Genomic DNA, 20,022 nt, shown 5'->3' with positions numbered 1-20,022 from the left:
ACACCCTCTTCTGGCCTCCTCAAGTACTAGGGTCACAGGTACACAGACAAACATGAAGGCAAAATACCCACACATTTTTAAAAGAACAAGAACCCTGACACCTCCTCTCACTGTGGCTTCTAACTGAAACATGCCTATAATCTCCTAAGTGCTCCCGCTACTGTGCTGCCACCTGCCACGAGATTTTCACCAGAGCCCAACCAAAGCCATCACAAGCCCTGGTAGCAGGCTTTCTCTGACTGCCAGCCCCCAAATCATGACACAGAGGCTTATTACCAACAATGGATGCTTAGTCTTAGTTTAGGTTTGCTTCTGGCTAGCATTTTTAAACTTAAATTAACCTGTTCCTCTTCATCTATGTTTTACGTTGGGGCCTTTTACCTTTCTTTTATTCTGTATACCCTATTCCATGTCTGGCTGGTGGCTAACTAGCTGTCTGGCCCCGGGAAACTCCCTCTCTCTCCCTCATTCTCTCCCCCTTCTCTCTCTTCCTGAGACTAGATTCCTCTTCCTCCTTATTCTCTGTGCCCACCAGCCCCGCCTACCCCTCTACTGCCTAGCTATTGGTCATTCAGTTTTCTATCAGATCAATCAGGTGCCTCAGGCAGGCAAAGCAACACATCTTTACATCACTAAACAAATGCAGCACAAACAAACCTTTACATAATTAAAGTAATATGCTGCAACATAAACAAATGTAACTCAACTTTACATATTAAGGTAATATTCCACAACATGCCCTTGACACCGCAGAACTGTGATCTAAACAGACCTCTTTTCTTTATATAAAAAAAAAAATGTCCACTGTGGAGGTTTGAACGAGCAGTGCTCCATCTCAGGTTCACATATTTAAACACTTGGTCCTTAGTTGGTGGAGCTCTTTTGGGAGATTATGGGGAGCTGCAGCTTTCCTGGAGGAAGTACATCACTGGGGATGGGCTTTCTGAGCTTACACTCTCACCCACTTCCAGTTTGCTCCCTCCGCTTGGTTTCTTGAGGTAGATTATGTGATCTCCCAGCTTCCCTGCCTTCATGGGCTCTCCCTCTGGAACCTTAAGCCAAAATAAACTCTTTATTCTTTAAGATGCCCTTGGTCATAATGTTTTATCACAGCCACAAAAAGTAAAAAAGATATTCACCACCCGGGCATTTCAATAAAGTAGCAAAATGAGTACATATAATTTGCAGGACCTTGCACATATCAAATGGTTCAAATAATTAGCAACATGTATAATGTTCATGCCATAAATATAAAACCCAAATCTACTGAGAAAAAATGAATTTCAAATAATTTGATGCAAAGAAAGTATAAACCAAGCATCAAGGAATTCTTGATACCTTCACAATTCTTCTCGTCTGACTTATCCTGGCAGTTTGCATCACCATTGCATCGAAGGGCACCATCAATACACTGCCCACTGGCACACTGGAATTGAGACTCTGAGCACACGGGACAATTGAGTTCATCACTGTGATCTTCACATTCAGTAAACCCATCACACCGCCAAGCCACAGGGATACAGTCAATGTCCCCAGTGAAGCAAGTGAACTGCTGAGGAGAACATGTTGGAGGTTCTTCAAATGAACAAAGGGAGAGAATAACAAGAACAGTGGTCACACATAAGTACAAACATTTATAGCCAAGCGGAGCTCATTAAAAATAAACATAGAGCATTTTACAATAAAGAGGATTTGTAGTCTACTCATCTAATCATTCATTCAGAGGCAGTAACCTATAAAAACACTGACTTATTTTCTTGTAATTACAGTCTGAACAGGAACAAAATATCTGCAACTCACTGACCTCACACACCACCAGGAGTGATCATTATGACTACCAACTTCCAAGCATTTTAAAGTTAGCCTAGAATGAACATTTTTTTCCAAGCTCTAAGATTCTCAAAAGCCTGTTCAAAACCCCCTGAAGATCTCTATTCTTCTTTTTACTGGGTCCACTGAGTGGGTATTGGAACACAGTACAAGAGTGGAGTCCTGTGAGTGGAACTCTGACTACTGGTGAGAAAACGTCCAGAAAACAAGACAAGAGTCTTGTGAGCTGTTTATTCAAAAACATCAAATTGTTCTTGGAATGTGTTTTTGTGCCCTTTCCAGGTGTAGTGGATAGGAGTGAGTTTACTTCAGATTATTCATTACAACTGGCTATTGTTATTTGTTTAAATGCCTCTATGGAAAAATGTTTCTGCCACATGTGGCTTGTTCAACACATGTGGCTTGTCTGTTGTATGTGGCCTTGTCCTTGCAATTGGACACTTTACTCATGTGATTCCATTAACCCTTGGAGTATAAATTGTCTGATCTCTGAATAAAGTTGGTCACTGCATAAGACTTTTGTCTGCCTCATTTATCAGCTCCATTGCTCCAGATCCCACTGCCAGTCAGAGCAGTAAACAGGTGAGAACTGCTTGTAATAACTCTAAAGTGGCATTTGAATTTTCACATCTGCACTGATGCTACAGAAGAAATTCTGGGTGAAGCTGCAGGGACCTCAGTAGACTCAAGGCAGCTGTACCGTAGTGGGAGTCCCCATAAGCCACACAGCCAAGAAATCAAGGCTTTAATGAGCAAAAAAGGCCAGTTTCTCTTAGGAGTGCTTTTGATGGTCTTGATTGATAGCACATTCCTGGGATCTCAGCACTTTGGAGGTTCAGGAAAAGCACTCGGGAGTTAAAGGTCATCCTTATCCATAGTGAGCTTCAGAGCAGCCTAGACTACATGAGAGCCTTTCTCTTAAGAAAATAAAACAAAACAAAACAAACTCATGGTGAAATGTTAATTGTTAAAAAGTCAAGTCTCAAGTTCATTATTGTTGAAAAATGGAGGTATATGTTAAGTTCATACTGCACATCTATGCAGGATCTAACCACACTAGTTTTAATAGGCAAGCATCTGCTCACACTGTAAACATAAATCAAAATGGAGTACTGTTTTTATCTGAAAGAATGACCTACAAGGAAACTGTACTCACACTCAGGTGTTTTGCAGGAATTTAACAAAAAACTGAATGAGCCTATTACCAAACAAACCAAATAAAAACAATGTCTGTTTTTTTTTTAATGTCTGGTTTTATAGCTAATCATACAACAGGAACTTAGGATCAGAGATTCAAGTTCTAGAAAATCTGAATGTAACACTGAACGTCTACAGTTCAGCAGCACACACAGATTCTTCTTGTGAGGGTGTGAGCACTAACAAATGTGAGCTTTTTATACTGCATAATGAAAGAGGCCAAAATCTGAAGGCTTCTGCTCATTCTCTATGTATGAGTGGGTGCCTGCACCTAAGTATGTACACAGTTTCCTGGAGTCCATGGAAGCCAGAGCATCAGCTACTCCAGACCTGTGGTTACAGATGGCAGTACGCTACCACAGGGGGCTAGAAAACAAACCTGGGTTCTCTGAAAGAGCATCAAGTACATAAACCACCTCAAGCTCCTCTAGAGACTTCTGAATGGAATTCTAATACTTACAAAGGACTAAGTTCTGAAACTATAAAATCTACAGAAAATAACTAGATGGGCATTGTTGGGCATGGTGCTGTTCATAAACAATTTTGGCAACTGGGAGACTGAAGATTTCAAGTTTATGAGTCACATGGGGTGCATAAAGAGATCTTGTCCCAAACAATAATAACAACAATAAAAGTCATCATCAGGGGAAGAGTAGAGTTAGGGGGTGTTGAGGCAGTGTCGCATTTTGTAGTTCAAGCTTGCTCAAACTCACATTAATCCTGGCTTAGCCTCCTAAATTCAGGGATTATAGGCACAATCTACCATATGTAGCCTTCGTTTCATTTCCTCCCCCATACCTCCCCTTCTGTTGTGGATATGCATGCATGTACAAGTGTATGTCCATGTTTATATAGATGATGTGGGATTCCCCTCTGTATGCTATGAATATGTTTTGTTACCACTGGTTAATAAAGAGGCTGCTTCAGTATATAGCAGGGCAGAATATAGTCAGGCTGGAAGAGACACCAAGAAAGAGTAGGTGGAGTCAGGGAAAAGCCATGTAGCTACCGAAGGAGTTAGATACCTCAGAGCCTTACAGGTAAACCATGAGCCTCATGGAAAAAATATAAAATAATAGGAATGGGTTAACTTAAGATGTAAGAGTTAGCTAGAAATATGCCTAAGCTATTGGCCAAACAGTGTTGTAATTAATATAGTTTCTGTGTGATTATTCTCATCTGGGTAATCAGGAATCGAACAAGCAGCCTCTGTCTGCATATACAGGTACTGGTCAGAGGAGGATGTTGAGAGTCTTGCTCTATTGCTCTCTGCGTAAGACAGTCTCTCACTAAACTGGTAGCCAGCAATCCTCACTGATCGCCTACCTGGCCACAACACTAGGGTCACAAGTACACACAGCCATGCTTATTATTTTTTACTTATTTATTTATTATATTTTATTTATTTTTTACATGGGTGTTTAAAAGCCTCATGCTTGTGCCGCAAATGCTGTGACCTACTGAGTCATCATCTTAGAGCACCCCCCACACTCCTGCTTTTCTTTTTAAGAGTCAAGGTTTCATGTTTTTCTACTAAACTTCTGGGTTCAAATAATTCACAACCAACCAAGTAGCTTAAACTGGCACCACAGGTACATGCCATACACAAACAACATATGTGTGTTTCTATACACATGCATATATATGTATATATGTGTATGTATATATATATATGCATATATACATCTTTGATAGTACTGGGAATAGAACTCAAGGATTTTGCTTATACCAGGTGAGCATCTATCACTGAGCTATATTCTTAGCTCAACACACAATATAATAAAGAAATATAAATTAATGTTTCAGTCAAACCTACAAGAAACTACTGATTGTCAAGATTTGGTATAGAACTCAAGATGAACAGCCATTTTATTTGGAAAGGCTATCATTACTACGTGTGCCTGTTCGTGTGGGTATATGTACAGGTAGTCCAACAGCTGATGCCAAGTATTTCATTCATCACTCTGTGAGACAGGCTGTCCAATGAGCTGTAGGTTCAGCTTTCTTCTGATACCCAGGGTTACAGATGTGCACATCCACCCTAGCTTGTTATGTGTGTACTGGGAACGGGAACTGCTAGTGCACAGGCACATCTCTCCAACCCCTGGAAACGCCATTAGCACAATCTGTTTTCTAACAATCTATGTGGGGCCCAGTTTTCTTCATATGTCTCAACCAAAACTATGTATTACAGAAGAACAAGACAGAAGCAGTCATGAAGATCTAGCAGAACATTAAAAGAATATACACAAATTTACAATGATGTAAAAATATAAAAACCACTACTGTTACATGATTTTCTTATTTTACAAATGGGAAAACTGAGTCAGAAAGGCTAAGTGACTGTTCAGGGACACACAATTACCATACATCTAAGGGATGGTGATCTTTAAAAGGACAAGAGTAGAACCAGAGTCATCTTTAGAGTCTCATTACTCTATCACCTCAGTGTTTGCTGTGCAGACCAGGCCGGTCTCGAGTTGGAGATAATCCTACCTCATCCTTCTGAATGCTGGGATTCAGGTTTGCACCTCCATACTTAATATATTATGATTTCATTAAAACATATGCTAGTAAATTCTTTAAGAAATACACAAGTTTATCATACGCTAACCAGAAATGCATCATCTTTAAAATAGACTCATACAGACTATAGGTGGACAATTTACGTGGTAAATCTGAGGGATTATTTTCTTAAAGTTCATTATGCTTTCAAAAACTTACTAGATTGTGTGAAGAATTAAAAAGCATAAAAATCTGACCTATATTCTTAAAAAAAAACTGAATTAGTTAAGATAGGGACAGGTAGTAATAACAAAATAAGTTACAACATAGTCCCAGTGTGTTAATATGCAAACTGGCAACAAGGACCGCAATCCAAAGTAGCTATTCAAGGTCTCACAGGGACCCAAGTGCACTTGATGAAAAATTAAGATGATACTATACAAGAGGAGAAACACGCAAAATGAAAGAGAACTTGCCAGAGTGGACATCAATCAAACTCAAAAAAAAAAAAAAAAGTCAGATAAAACTAGAGAGCAAGTTGGGAGGTAAGCCAAGTTCAAATAAAATCATGTTCCAAAAACTGGACAGAAGTTTAGATTTTATGCTTCATTTACTTCTACTATGGAATCAATAACTTAAAGACTGTATATAACTGTAGTGTTACATAATCAACTATGACTCAGCAACAAAAAAGTGCTGACACATTTGATATATTATTGGATCTCAAAAACATATTATGTAAGGGGAATCTAAAGCCCAAAAGATTACATGTCATGATTCCACTGATAATGTTGAAGAAACTAACTCTGTATGGAGCAACAGTCTGAAGAGCAGGTGCTTTTACTAGAGAACTGTCTAGCAAGCACACACAGGCACCTTCCTCTTTTCCCACTTTCTTTCCTTTCCTTCCGTCCCTCCCTCTGCCTCCTCCTTTCCCTTCTCTTCTCTGCACTGGAGGACTGAGACAAGTTCCCAGTAACGAGCCCAGTCCAGATTCTAATTCACTCTGTGGCCCAGTGCTGAATCTCAGGCATGTACCACTGTGCACATTTCTTCTGGGACTGCTCTGACTTTTCTTTCCCACTGGTTTTTGTTGCTGTTGCTGTTATTTTGAGAAGAGCTCTCACATTGTCTAGGCTGACCGCCGTCTCCCAAGAGTACTTTCTTAACAGCAATACTCCAGATCTTGGGTCAGGTGACAACACAGCTGTATAGTTTTCTAACTTGCTATTTGTTTCACATACAAATAGAAAATGTACTTTATCAGCAAAAAATTATGTCCCTTTAAAAGATATCTAATTGGAAAATGAGATCATGATTCAGTTTCATCTGTTAACACAGTGAGAAATTTCCTCAGGATTTGTATTTTAAAGCAAGTCTAGTGTTCTGGATAGAAACAGAATGTTTTAAACTGTGACAAAATACATGTAACAAAGTTTTACCAATTTAACCATTTAACGGTATCTAGTTCAACAGTATTAAATATGTCTACATTAATCTGCAAGGTTTTATTTTGTCTTAATTTATTTGTTCTAGTAACTTTTCCCTTTTACATAATGTCTCCCTAAGTTGTCCAAGCTAGCCTCAGACTCGTAAGAGCTTCTTCAAGGAAATTACAAGCACATACTCCACGCCTAGCAATGTTTCCCTCTTTCCTTCCCTTTATTTCAAATTCTAGGGCTTAAGTTTTCTGTACATAGTAGGTCTCTGAAGAGGAACACCCTAGCATCCTATAGCAGTCAGTTCCTTCCAGAAGAGAATATTCTGATTTTCAGTCACACAAAGTAGCTCTGCCTCCTCTTGAAGTAACATCATGGAATGTTATGTTTTCGTGTGTGCCTAGATCTTTGGTGACAAAAATTCTGAGATTCGGTATTATAGTCAAGTGTGCATCAGAATCACTCCCATGTTCTCAAATTGTATGCACTACCTTGAACTTCAAGTTTCTGTAACATAAGCAGAATACATTGCCACTGCTATTGAGAAGTATCTTTAAAAAGTCAGAAAGATAAAATTTATTTGCAATCCTGTTTTATCACTACTTTTTATGTTCTGAATACATATTTTCTTTAAATCTTGCTGTAAAGAAATGCATGTCTTTACAAACTGTCTTTAAAGAAGAAAACACTTCCTAGTAGTAAGCTGCAGTGCTCAGAACAGAACCCAAGGCCTCACACGAACTGCAAGTGCTGTGTTGCTCAACTACACTCCTAGAAAGAAAACATCACTGCAATAAGATTTTTATCCCAGGTACAGGGGCAGAGACTGTGTGGTCCCAGTCATTAAGGAGGCTGAAACAGGAGAACCAATTAAGCCTGGCAGTGGAGATTAGCCAGGACAACAAAGTCAGACTCTTATTTCAAAAAATGTCAAAGATTCCAACCCAACAGCTCCACAATCTATTAATATATGGCCTTAAAATGGGAAACATGTAAGATACTAAATGAAGGTCTGGAGGTGAGTCAGTATTACAAAGAAACAAACAAATCAAAATAACAACCCATTTCCCCCTTACACGAGTAACTTAGGCTGGAGATAAAGCTCAGCAGTAGAACACTACTAGGTTCAATCCTCAGCACTAAAAAAATTTTAATTCAGCTGCTTTATTTAACAATTTTTCAAATAATAGAAACTAGATTCTTTTAAATTGCACTTTTGCAGGTAACAGCATGCTACAATTGTTTTGCTACAATTAAAATTAACTGTGAATTATCTCCAGGAAGAGGACTTCTTAATGAGAAGTATGAACAATACCACAGTACCCAGCACTGTCACACTATGAATTAACAAAAGAGCACACCAATTTTTATGCGTCACGAGTGACTACACACTGAGGAGAGGGCACACTAGGTGTGAACATGAGGACCTGAGGTGATAACCCACACGAGGCTGGCCGTGGTAGTGTGCATCTGTAAACCCAGTTTGCCTATGGAAGGTGGAAAGTAGGCAGGAGAGTCCCCAGTAGCGTACAGGCCTACCAGCCTGGAGAGCAGTGATAAACAGACACTTTATCTCAAAGTGGAAGATGAAGAGAAACACTGAAGCTGTCTTCTGCACTCGCATATTTTAACATGCATGTGTGTAACCCTACATACATGCACACATATACACCATAGGGGTTTTTAATTTTCTTCTATTGCTAGTTTTTATTTTTGTTTTTGCTCTTTTTTAAAATAACAGGATATCCTGATGGATTTGAACAAAAGGATAGATATTCTTTTCACTGGACATACTCCAAACAATGACACCTATAACCTACAAAATTTAGAATTCAATGGGCAAAGACCAGAGTGAATTCATCTTCCTCTGGTGGGGAAGCTACTGTGTTATTAGAAAATATAATTCATAGGCTGAAAATATCACCAACACATATATAATAAAATACTATTTGACTTACAAAAAAGAGGAACTCCTACCATCTGCTACAAAGAAATGAGCCTAGAGAAAGTATATTAAAAGGAAGGCACAAAACAGTATACATCACACAATCACATTTGTATGTGGAATGTATAAAATTCAAACACACAGAAATAGAGTTTGTCAAAATGGTAATCACTGGAGGTTGTAGTAGTAGGGACAAGTCGGGGGAACAGAGAGGAAAGCAGCCAAGTCTGGTAAGTATGCAAATGGCCAATTAAGTCAGGAAAAACAGCCATTTCACTACCTAGCCATAGACAGCTAGATCAAGATGTGGAATTTTGGCTTGCACAAGAAGGATTTTAACATCTTTACCTCCACAGGACAGCTCATCCTGAAGCAGAACTAGGTGCATGGGGCAAGAGCATCTTGTAGTACCATCCCCTTTTACAAGGCAAATATGGGAACAGCCACCATTATCCTGGGCACAAGGGTGCTGTCCTGGAAAAGAATGCAATTATCAAAATCAATGACTTATGAACCACAAACAATTTTAAATATAAAATAAGTCCTGATTTTATTTCTATATAGTGTAATTCCACACTCTATTCCTGTACAACCTATAACAGAGTATCTATGTATAACCACTGCACGGAGGAGGGGGAATAAGATAGGAGTCTTTATTGTCTGAGCTAGTTTTAAACTCTTAGGTTCAAGTGGTCCTCTTATCTCAGCCTCTAAAACTGAGATTACAGGTATGCACAACATCTAGTATGTTATGTAGATATGTTGTAAAGGGGGGGGCATTTCCTGCCACCCAGCTCCTGGATAGCTTTACCCAAAATAATTACATAGAAACTGTATTCATTTAAACACTGCCTGGCTCATTATATCTAGCCTCTTATTGGTTAACTCTCACATATTAGATTAACCTATTTCTAATAATCTGTATCGCCACTTGACTGTGGTTTACCGGCATGAGTCTAACCATCATCCGTCTTGGAGAGGAGAGCCATGGCGTCCGCCTGACTCTGTTTTCTTTCTCCCAGCATTCTGTTCGGTCTACTCCACCCACCTAAGGGCTAGCCTATCAATAGGCCAAGACAGTTTCTTTATTTGACCAATGAAAGCAACACATAAAAAGAAGACCCTCCTATACCATAGATATATATATTTCATGTTAAAAGATTATATAAAGGGCTAGGAGAAGTGCTTCATGTAAGAGTCCTTGGCATGAGTGACGCCCTGGGTTCAATCCTCAGCATAAACAGCAACAAAGCTAAATTAGATGATGAATAAAACTATGAAAGAAATACAATGAATAAGATTTAGCTATGATGGGCTTATGTTAACTTTTTAACTTAGATATTAGCTGGCCATAATGCCGTGTACCTATATTCCAGTACTTGGGAAGCAGAGGCAGGAGGAGCCCATAAGTTAAGAACAGGACTGTTTACACAGCAAGTTCCAGGCCAGCCAAAACACACAACAAGACCTGGTTTCAAAACACCAAATAATAAAAAAAAATGATTTATAGAACTAGAAAAATTGCTAGGGGTGATTGTTGACACTTATATAGTTTTATTTTTAAAACTGAGACTTCTAAAGATTTTAACCAAGAACTTTTACTTCTAAAGGATAAAATTATTTCACTTTTAAAAGCATATTTTAATACAGAATTTGTAGAAAATTAAAGTCAGAAGAAGGAAAAACTTGATGGATCACATGGAACTGAAACAGACAAAATTACTTGCTTGTTCAATTGCTAAAGATAGTGTGATAAAGATCTAATTTCCTCTTACTTGTGTGAAGCAGAAAGATAAAGACATTAGGCGACTTTTCAAGATTTATTTCACAACCTGTACTTACGAAGTTACTGCTCTGAATTTTCTATTTAGCTTGGGTTACAAACAACCCGACCTTGGCTATTACAGTACCATTATCATTATGCAATATAGCCCTCAATTATGATCTGTTTTCTATCAATAATATAGGTGCTACATCAATCTGTGTTGATATTGAGATTGTCAACTATTTACAAAGTAGATTTGAATATGTATCAACAGAGGTAGTTCTCAGTCTTTCAAATATACAATGCTATCATTTATCTACTTGTCTGAAGACCAAACCCAGGGCCTGTGGGTGCTAACCAAGTGCTTTACCACTGAGCTACACCCTAGGTCTTGGTTTTATGGACACTAGGTCTAGCTAGATAGTCCAAGCTGGTTTTAAGCGCTAAATCTTCTTGCCTCCACCCCTTGAGCACTAGGATTTCAGATGTATACTACTTCACCTGCTCCATGATAATTTTGATAAACCAAAATCATACTCTGTTTATGTTATTAGAAAGTTCAACAAAGAAGAAAAATGATGTCAAAAAGCCACAGAACCATATCTTGTTCTTACAACACACAGAGTGCTCTTTGGCTGTCCACCTCACTTACTGTATTCATGAAGGTTCAGCTCCTTTACTGCATGAATGTCACTCAACTGAGCGATTCGAGCCTGGACCTTGGTTCTTCCTTCTCGACCAGTCATGTCAATTTTTTCAATCATTTGTTGCTGCTTATCAATCCAATAGAGCCAGTTTTCAAACACGGTCAGACCCACAGGCTGCAAGATATTAGAGTCTTCTAGCACTATCCTGTTGGCACCTTGGAAAAGGAAAACATTCAACAGCAATGATTTGTGTAGCCAAATCCCATTTTCAACAGTTATCCCCAAGTAGATACTAAAGGTATGGAAAATACAAGCGCTCCACCACAAGTCTTAAATGTACCAGAAAGTGGTGCTAACCCAGACATGTGCATCAAGGAATCCCAACACAAGGAATTTTCTTGTTATGAAATGCAGCAAAGAACTTGGGACAGCCGGTTTCAATTTGTTTTTAGCAGAATCCATTTTTGAATTAAATTTTATAAAAAACTAACACAATAAAGCAGATGAAAACAATGCTTGTCCAGATGTAACAGTGGAGGTAAGCCCAGGGTTCTACGGTTCGTATCCACCACTTTCTGAAACCATCTGAGACATCTATCAAAAACAACGCCACTCTCACTCTACTTGGCTTCTTAGAACGCACACAGTCCACCTGACACACAGGTTATGGACTAATCCTATAAGATCCTGGACTCGATGCCCAGAACAGTGATACAAAGAAAGGGAGATTGGCTTCTGGATGGTGTGCTGTTACTGGAGCATGGATAGTAATTCTTGGCACCTCTAGTGTTTGGTTGTCATCCATGCTCTCAGAGAATCTCAGAACATATCCTCTGAGGAAAAAGGAGGACCATATACAACATCAAAAGTTTTATGCAATATAACTCAGAGTTGTGTAAGAATTTCTTGTGTGTGTGTGTGTGTGTGTGTGTGTGAGAGAGAGAGAGAGAGAGAGAGAAACACTGAGGACTGAACCCAAGGCCTTGCTTACGCTAGGCAAGTGCTCTAGCACTTAGCTACATGATTCCTAGAACCCAAACTGCCATCCATCTGTAACTCCAGTCACAGGGTATCCAGTACCTCATTTGGCCTCTGTAGGTACCAGGTACACATGTGCTATACATTCATGCATTCAGGCAAAACCTATTTTTTTTTAACTTATGTCTCAAAACAGTGGAAAGGACAAATTGTCTAGTAAATAATGCTGACTAAGTAGACAAAACTGCAAGGTTTCTTGTCTTATCAGTAAACAGAGGCTCTATGAATCTGTAAACAAAGTCCAAGATAACTACAGACAAAAACTTCACTAAACAAAGCCAAAGTTGGTTAACAGGCAGATTCTCCTTCACCATATACGCACCTTAACAGTGAATTCATATTTTGAATACACAAAAAAAATTTTAGAAATTCAGAGTGGAAATGGAGGATGGGTACAGTGGTATGTAACTACAATCTCAGGGGTTCAGGGGCACAAGCAGGCAGGGAGAGCTCAAGTTTTCGACCAGTGTGGTCAATGGAGCAAGGCTTTCTTTAAAAGAAAGGGGGTGGGACAGCAAGAAACAGGGAAATGCAAACTATCAATCAATACAAAGAAGTTTTGTTCAATTTCAATAAATAAGGTAAAGAATTGCTAATATGGTGTACATTTTAAACTACTGGACTTGTAAAGACCTCCAACACTACCATGTGCTAGAGAGACAATTCTCATACAGTGTTGATGGGTTCTTTAGACTGGCATTACAACTTGGAGAGAATCCACACTTGTCTTTATATGTCAGTACAAGTGTGTGCGCTACTGTCTATATTGCACAGAAATTCCACCACTACTTTTAGGCCACAGAGAAATGTTCACAGGAAGGTTCATGCAGTACTGTGGGGACTGGTTGGCTTTTGGTTTGTTTTTGATACAGGTTCTTGGAATTAGTCCAGACAGGTCTCAAAATAAGAACCTTCTCGCTTCTGTTTCCAAGTGCTGAAATTACAAGCACTTAATCACAACTGCTTTGAGTGGCATTGACAGTCCACATACTGACATGGTACAATGTACTTTCTCCATTAAAGACTATCACAAATAATGCTCAGTGGTGACTTTTATTATTTCGGTGAGACAATCATCTAGAAGAGAAATGGCCAAATCAAAGGTTCTAGCTCCTATAAATCCTGATAATTTTTGGCAGACTGTCTTCCACTAAAGGTTCTACTTTCTATTTACTCCACAGTCTTCTGGATTTGTGGTGCTGGAGACAGGACTCAACACAGAATCTCAGGCAGATGCTGTACCACTGAGTTCCATCACCACCCTTTGGAGAGTATGTTATTTTTACCATCCTGGCAAGTGCTGGGCATAATAAACCTTAACATACTTTTTACCACTCTGATAAAAATAGTTTATTATTTCAGTTTTATTTTCCTGGTCTCTAATGAGGGCATACATAAACCGGATACCACTGAATTATGACAGAAGAGGTGACTATGATTACCAACAAGACCACAGAGAAGCAAAGGGTTAAAGTGAAGACTTTGTTAAGGGTGAGCAGGCTTCTCCTTGAGTGAGAATACTCTGAAGACTTAAGAAGAGACATTAGGAAAACACACTTCGGAACACTGCATATGGAAAAGTGTTTCTGAAAATTTACGACATGCAAACTTTCACATGGGAAAAGGAGCAGAGACCAACCGTAGGCTGGAGTTCAGAGAGAACAGAATGTAAAAGTAGAGCAGAAGAATTAGTAAAAAACAGAAACAAAAAAAAAAAACCATTTTCAGATTACTAAAACTGCTGAATACTTAGGGAATGAGGGAAGTAAAATCAAAGATCTCCCTTACTAACATAATGCAGAATATATTTAAAGAATAAAATTATAATCATGCATAAAAATAACAAAAGAAAAATACATCATCACAGTAGTGAAATCATCTTAAAACTCAAATCAAAATACACAAACAGTTTTGGGGTACCTGAGAGATCACTGCTTTCAATTCTCCGAAGATCTGAATCAGCCCAGAAGAGTTTGCCCAGCCTGCTATCAAGTGCCAAAGCAATTGGTTTACTTAAGCCACTAAAGAAGAGGACCTCCCGTTCTGTTCCATCCAAAGCAGCCCGTTCAATTTTAGGAGATCTTTCCTGAAGATTGGTAAAATACATATACCTGAACATAACAGGAGAAAATAAAAAAATTACTGAAGAAGCAAGACAAACTGAGGGTACTAAGAAGTTTTCAGAGTCAAATTTCACAGATTTAAAAAAAGAAAAATCAATATCCAGAGAGATCTAGTTACAAAATTTTAAGGCACTTCTCCAATTCAGCATTTTAATTACTAGTGAGACATACAATCATTTATAGGTTTCACCCCTTTTCTATAACTCTAGACATAAGCCATTTCCTTGTTAACACCCTTATTGTCTACTGAGATACAACTGAACACTGGATTTTTTAATCAAATGCAAAATTTTGTTAAATAAAAGAAGACATATTTATTAGTTATTTACAATGTAGCTGAAGGTTTAGTAATAACTATGTGACTGGAAAGGAATAAACATGAGTAAAGAGACACAGAGTGAACCCTGAGATTCCAGAAGTGGGAAGACCATATCTGGCTGGGGGATGAAAGAGGTCAAGAAAAGCGAAGCTACACAGAAGATGTGGCAGTGAAATGTTCCTGGGGTAAGGGTGGGATTTAGAACTAAACCAATGAAAGAACTTTGGGCAGTAAAATCAGAAAAAGCATAAGAAAATGCAGGGCCAAGCACATGGGAAACATTGAGCACAGAGTTGTTAGCTGGGGCAGGGAGGACGGAGAGAGCATCAGAGGCGAGAGTCTCTGCCTACAGCTTCTGTAACGCACCCTTTCTCAGGGTTCACCACAATGGCTCGAGGTCTGTCTTGCTCGCCTTTTAGAACCACTCCAATTGATCGGCCATCTAATCTTGTCACATCAATGACATTGGTAGCTTCACAGGTCCAGTAGATGTAACGGCTATAGATATCAATGCTGAGGTCATAGGGCTGTATTTCCAGGTTCTGATTTGGAACTGAGCTTACAACTACAGTAAAACCCTAAAGAAAGAGAAACACACAAATTAGACTCCATACCAGACAACTAACTACAAGGCCATGAACACAACTCTTAATTTGTGTGGTCACACATCAGAAGAGTATCTGGTCTTTGGAGACATTTCTTACAGACAGGGTTTTATGAGTGATATACCTGCCTGTTAACATACATTTCAAATATCCCCTTGGGCTATTTTATGGAGCAGAAGATGCTGAAGACAGCATAGATAGTCCAGGAAACTGACAATGTTTTGACCAGAGGAGCTAACAGCTTTTCCCCATAAATACCTGTGACTCCAATCACAACGTGGAGACACCTCTAGAGCAGTAGCTCTCAACTGAGCGGATACTGCATGCACAGGCACTGGGAATATCCAGAGATATTTCAGTATCAAGATGTGAAAAACCTACTACTGCCAACTACTAGGTGAAGACCAAGAATGCTTCTAATATCCTGCAGTCCATACTTAGGGCAGCCCTCCTAGAAACTATTTGGGCACAGGGTCTTACTCTATAGGCCAGGAGCTTCTATTTTTAAGCTTCATGCTGGGACTACTGCCTGACTACAAATTAATAGTAGTAGTAGTAGTAGTAATTTTTTCTTACAAAATCAACCATAAGTAGATTTGTCTATTTTGTCCAAAATAAATATTTTGTTTATTAGGATTCTGAGTTAGTCTAGCCTTTTAAAAAGTTACTTAATTTATTTGCTGTATTTTTGGCTGTATAATTCTCTCTACCAGTTATCTGCCACTAGTACTGGCCTAGGTAGTACAAGGTACACCTGGAGTACAAAGTATGACCTCATTGTTAAATGATTCCTCAGCACTCCTATATCTACTCCTATATCTACCACCTTCCTTGTTCTTTACTGTAAGGTTAGACAGCAAAATAGAGTAATAGTTCCCTAAATTTTAACATTCAAAATCCAATTTAACATCTTTGCCACAAGGAGACAACAGGCAGCTATTGTAACATTAAGTTTACAGGAAGAAGAAATTATAAATAATAGTACTGAAATCCATGGTGGTACACAGGCAAGGTTAAGATTGATAGTTTTGTCATTCTCATCCCCAATTCCCCAAATAGAAAATTAAAAAAAAATAGAATCACAAAAAATATCAACACATTGTTGATATTTTTAATTTTACTAAGATTATCCTGTTTCTTAATCAATGAGTCTGGTAAATAAAAGACAGAAAGTGATGTAACTATTACCTATAAAAACCCCTACCATTAAACAAATAGGGGCTTTATGCCTTGCATTCTGTTCACCAAAAACATTCTAAGACTTCTAGTGAGTGATAGAGCTGGGATCAGAACAAAGGCCTACTTGATTTCAACATGTGTACTACTGCATATAAAGGGATAATGAAGAAAAAATGGCATGAATGGATGTGACCAGTAGTGGAAAAGTCATTAATGACCTCATTTTCCTGATAAAATTTCCAACCCGATGATGCCATCAGCAATAATAATAATAATAATATAATGTAAGTAGAATACAGATATTTTGGATAGTAACAAAAGTACTATCCCTAGATTTCCATGTCCCCTGTAGACAAATAAAGCAGTGTGGATGGTTAGAGCAATTCTAGTCAGAAATGGACTCCAGATTAAGTCTGAGTTACCTGGCCACCGTCTTCTTGTGCCTTTCGGATCATGTTTTGTCGAGAGTCAATCCAGTAGAGCTGCTTGTCCAAAGGGTCATAATCAATGGCCCTGACATTCCGAAGGCTGTGGATGGGAAGGATGATGTCAGGACTCTGCTGTTCATCAATCACCATGCGGTTGATGGCACTCTTCTGACTGAAGAGCAGGAAGGTGGTAGGAGCTTAAAAGAGAAAAGAGCAATCTGAAATACAGTGGCTCTGGTCTCCACCACCCCAAGGTTTGGTGAGCCTACTCCATGCATCTCCAGCAGAACAAAAAATTAGCACTGAGTAGCACACCTACAGAAACTTCCTCCAGAGCGAGAATAATCAGTACTCTGGTTATAAACCCGTTACAAATTGTTTCCTGTTCACTGGGCCCTGCATTTTCTTATTGCTTTCTCTGGTTTTACTGCCCAGAGTTCTTGCATTGGTTTAGTTCTAAATCCCACCCATCCCCCAGGACCATTTCCCTGTCACACCTTCTGTGAAGCTTCCCTTGACCTCGTCCACTCCCACCCAGATGTGGTTCTCCCACCTCTGGAATCCAGGGCTCACTCTGTGTCTCTTTAGCAATACTCACTCCTTTCTAGTTGGCCTTTACTATTTTTCAGTTACACAGTACTAGCCTTACATATATACTAGACTTTCGACTCCATTGTAAATAACTAATATGTATTTTTTCATTTAATAGAGCTCTTTATTTGTTAAAAAAACAACTAATATGTATTCTTTCATTTAATAGCTCTTTGTTAAAAAAAAATTCAATGCTCAGTTGCATCTGAATAGATAAGGGCGTTAGCAGGGAAATGGCTTACTTCCAGAGTTACAGAAAAGAAATGAAACCTATAAATGATTTGTGTGTCTCATTTTTAGTAATTAAAATGGTTAGAGAAATACTTTAAAATTTTGTTGCTAGAACTCTGTAGGCATTGATCTTTTCATCATCCAGCCTGCTTTCCTGTCTTGCAGAAATAACAGATATCTTACTTTTAATGAATCATTTGATAAAGACATAAGAAGTTATAGATTTCATTTGCAGAGGAAGGAAATAAAAATGATCAAAAAAGCTAGCAATAGATGCTTAGGTGGGATACAGCTCAAGAGAGGAGACTTGCCTAGCCTACACAAGGTCCTATGTTCAAGTCCCAACATGCAGTTTGAAAAGATAGACACTTTTACATTCATCTACAATATTGAAAACAAGTATTAAGGTCAGGTGTAGTGGCTCTTGCCTCGAATCTCAGAGTTGTAAAAAATAAGTCAGAAGGGTCACTGCATATGTGAGGCTGGACAGTGTAAGAAGGTATCTAAAAACCAAGAACAAAAAACAGGGGCTGGAAAAATGGCTTAGGTTAAAAGTGCCTGCTGCTCTTATAAAGGATGCCAGTTCAGTTCCCAGAACTCACACGGCAGATCACAAGTATCTGTTACCCCAATTCCAGGGGAACTAACATCCTTTTGTGACCTCCATGCGCACCAGGCAGGTACAAGACACAGACACACACACAGACAGGCAAACATTCATACACATATAAAATAAAGTTAAAAAAAGAAAAAAGCAGTTAAGGGGAGGGAGTGGGAACTGGGATTGGTATGTAAAATGAGAAAAGATAGTGTTTTTTTAATTAATTAAAAAACAGCGAGCATTTATATCTTCACTAAAAAATGTTATGTTTCCACGGTAAGATGATACTCTAACTCATAAAACTAGAAAGTGTACCAAGACAACACTTCCCTTTCCCAGGGATGGGCCTCTCATTATTTTGTGGACATCTTCAGTTCAGGAAAACATCTGAGAAGTAGAGAGGCAGGAGCCTACTGAGTGATTTCATAGCTAGCCTGGGTCATATGATAAGAATCTATCTTCAAAACAAACAAACATGGCATTTGAGTGTATTACCAACAACAGGAAAACCTAAATGCATTTTAAAATTCTAATTAAAATACAGCCCACCCTCATTATTGATAAAGACAGTTTATCAGTACCAGATCCTTTATGTACTGTATTTTTCTCTATACATATACATCTATCATAAAACTTAATTGAGGGTCTGGAGAGATGGCTCACTGGTTCAGAGCAATTGTTCCAGGAAATAAAAGGGCCGTATCTGCCTACAACTGTTGTTCTTGCTGCAGTACCAGGTTCAATTCCCAGTACCCACAAGTTAGAGCTTTCTCTAATTTGAGCTCCAGAGGATCCAATGCCCTTTTCCTATCCCCACGAGCACCAGGCACACCTGTGATTGACATGCATATACGCAGGCAAACAGGGCAATAAGAAAAAAAATATAATAATATACCATAATATAATTGCCACTCTTAGCCGGGCGGTAGCGGCACACGCCTTTAATCCCAGCACTAGGGAGGCAGAGGCAGGTGGATCTCTGGGAGTTCGAGGCCAACCTGGTCTACAAGAGCTAGTTCCAGGACAGGTTCCTAAAGCTACAGAGAAACTCTATCTCAAAAAAAAAAAAAACCAACAAAAACAAAAACACACACACACACACAAATAAATAAATAAACCTAAAAACCAAAACAACAAAATTGCCACTCTTACTACTTTTCACTTTGAGTAAAGTACGAAGGAGAATTATCATCACCTGAATACAAGTATTTAGGATACTGTGACAGCTGATATCACAGCAGAGATGGCTGCCAAGGAACTATCAGGGGGAGAGCACATACAGAGTAGAAGCGCTAGATAAAGGAATGACTCGAATCCTGGGTAGGACTGAAATAAATTACACTGTGCTATTCAGAACCACATGCAATTTAAAGCTTATGAATTACTTCTGGAATTTTCCATGCATTATTTCCAGATGGAAGCTGACTAAAGGTGATGGAAATGACGGGGGGGGGGGCAGCAGTGGGGGGGAAGGGGATTTCTATAGTTTATATTCATAAATTTGATAATGATACTTTATTTTCTTGGTGCTCAGCCATTACCTAAACCCAGCAGAAACATGCCCTTTTCAAGGATGTAA

At 38.8% G+C, this 20,022-nt stretch overlaps 1 protein-coding gene across 1 annotated transcript in view; it reads right to left on the bottom strand.

Annotated features, from left to right (window-relative positions):
* Positions 1-20,022, bottom strand: part of Lrp6 (LDL receptor related protein 6) — a 120,582-nt gene that overhangs the window by 14,321 nt on the left and 86,239 nt on the right. The window contains exons 13-18 of the mRNA XM_085687252.2: positions 17,015-17,217; positions 15,175-15,386; positions 14,287-14,477; positions 11,334-11,543; positions 9,265-9,390; positions 1,339-1,575 (exon numbers count right to left, since the gene is read on the bottom strand). Coding sequence (XP_085543378.1) covers positions 1,339-1,575; positions 9,265-9,390; positions 11,334-11,543; positions 14,287-14,477; positions 15,175-15,386; positions 17,015-17,217 — 1,179 coding nt within the window. The remainder of the gene's footprint in view (positions 1-1,338; positions 1,576-9,264; positions 9,391-11,333; positions 11,544-14,286; positions 14,478-15,174; positions 15,387-17,014; positions 17,218-20,022) is intronic.

The sequence above is a fragment of the Myodes glareolus genome, chromosome 3 (assembly GCF_982192425.1).
Source record: "Myodes glareolus chromosome 3, mMyoGla1.1, whole genome shotgun sequence".
NCBI classification, from domain to species: Eukaryota; Metazoa; Chordata; class Mammalia; order Rodentia; family Cricetidae; genus Myodes; species Myodes glareolus.
Note: the sequence above shows the minus strand (reverse complement) of the source record. Positions and strands in the feature narration are given on the sequence as shown.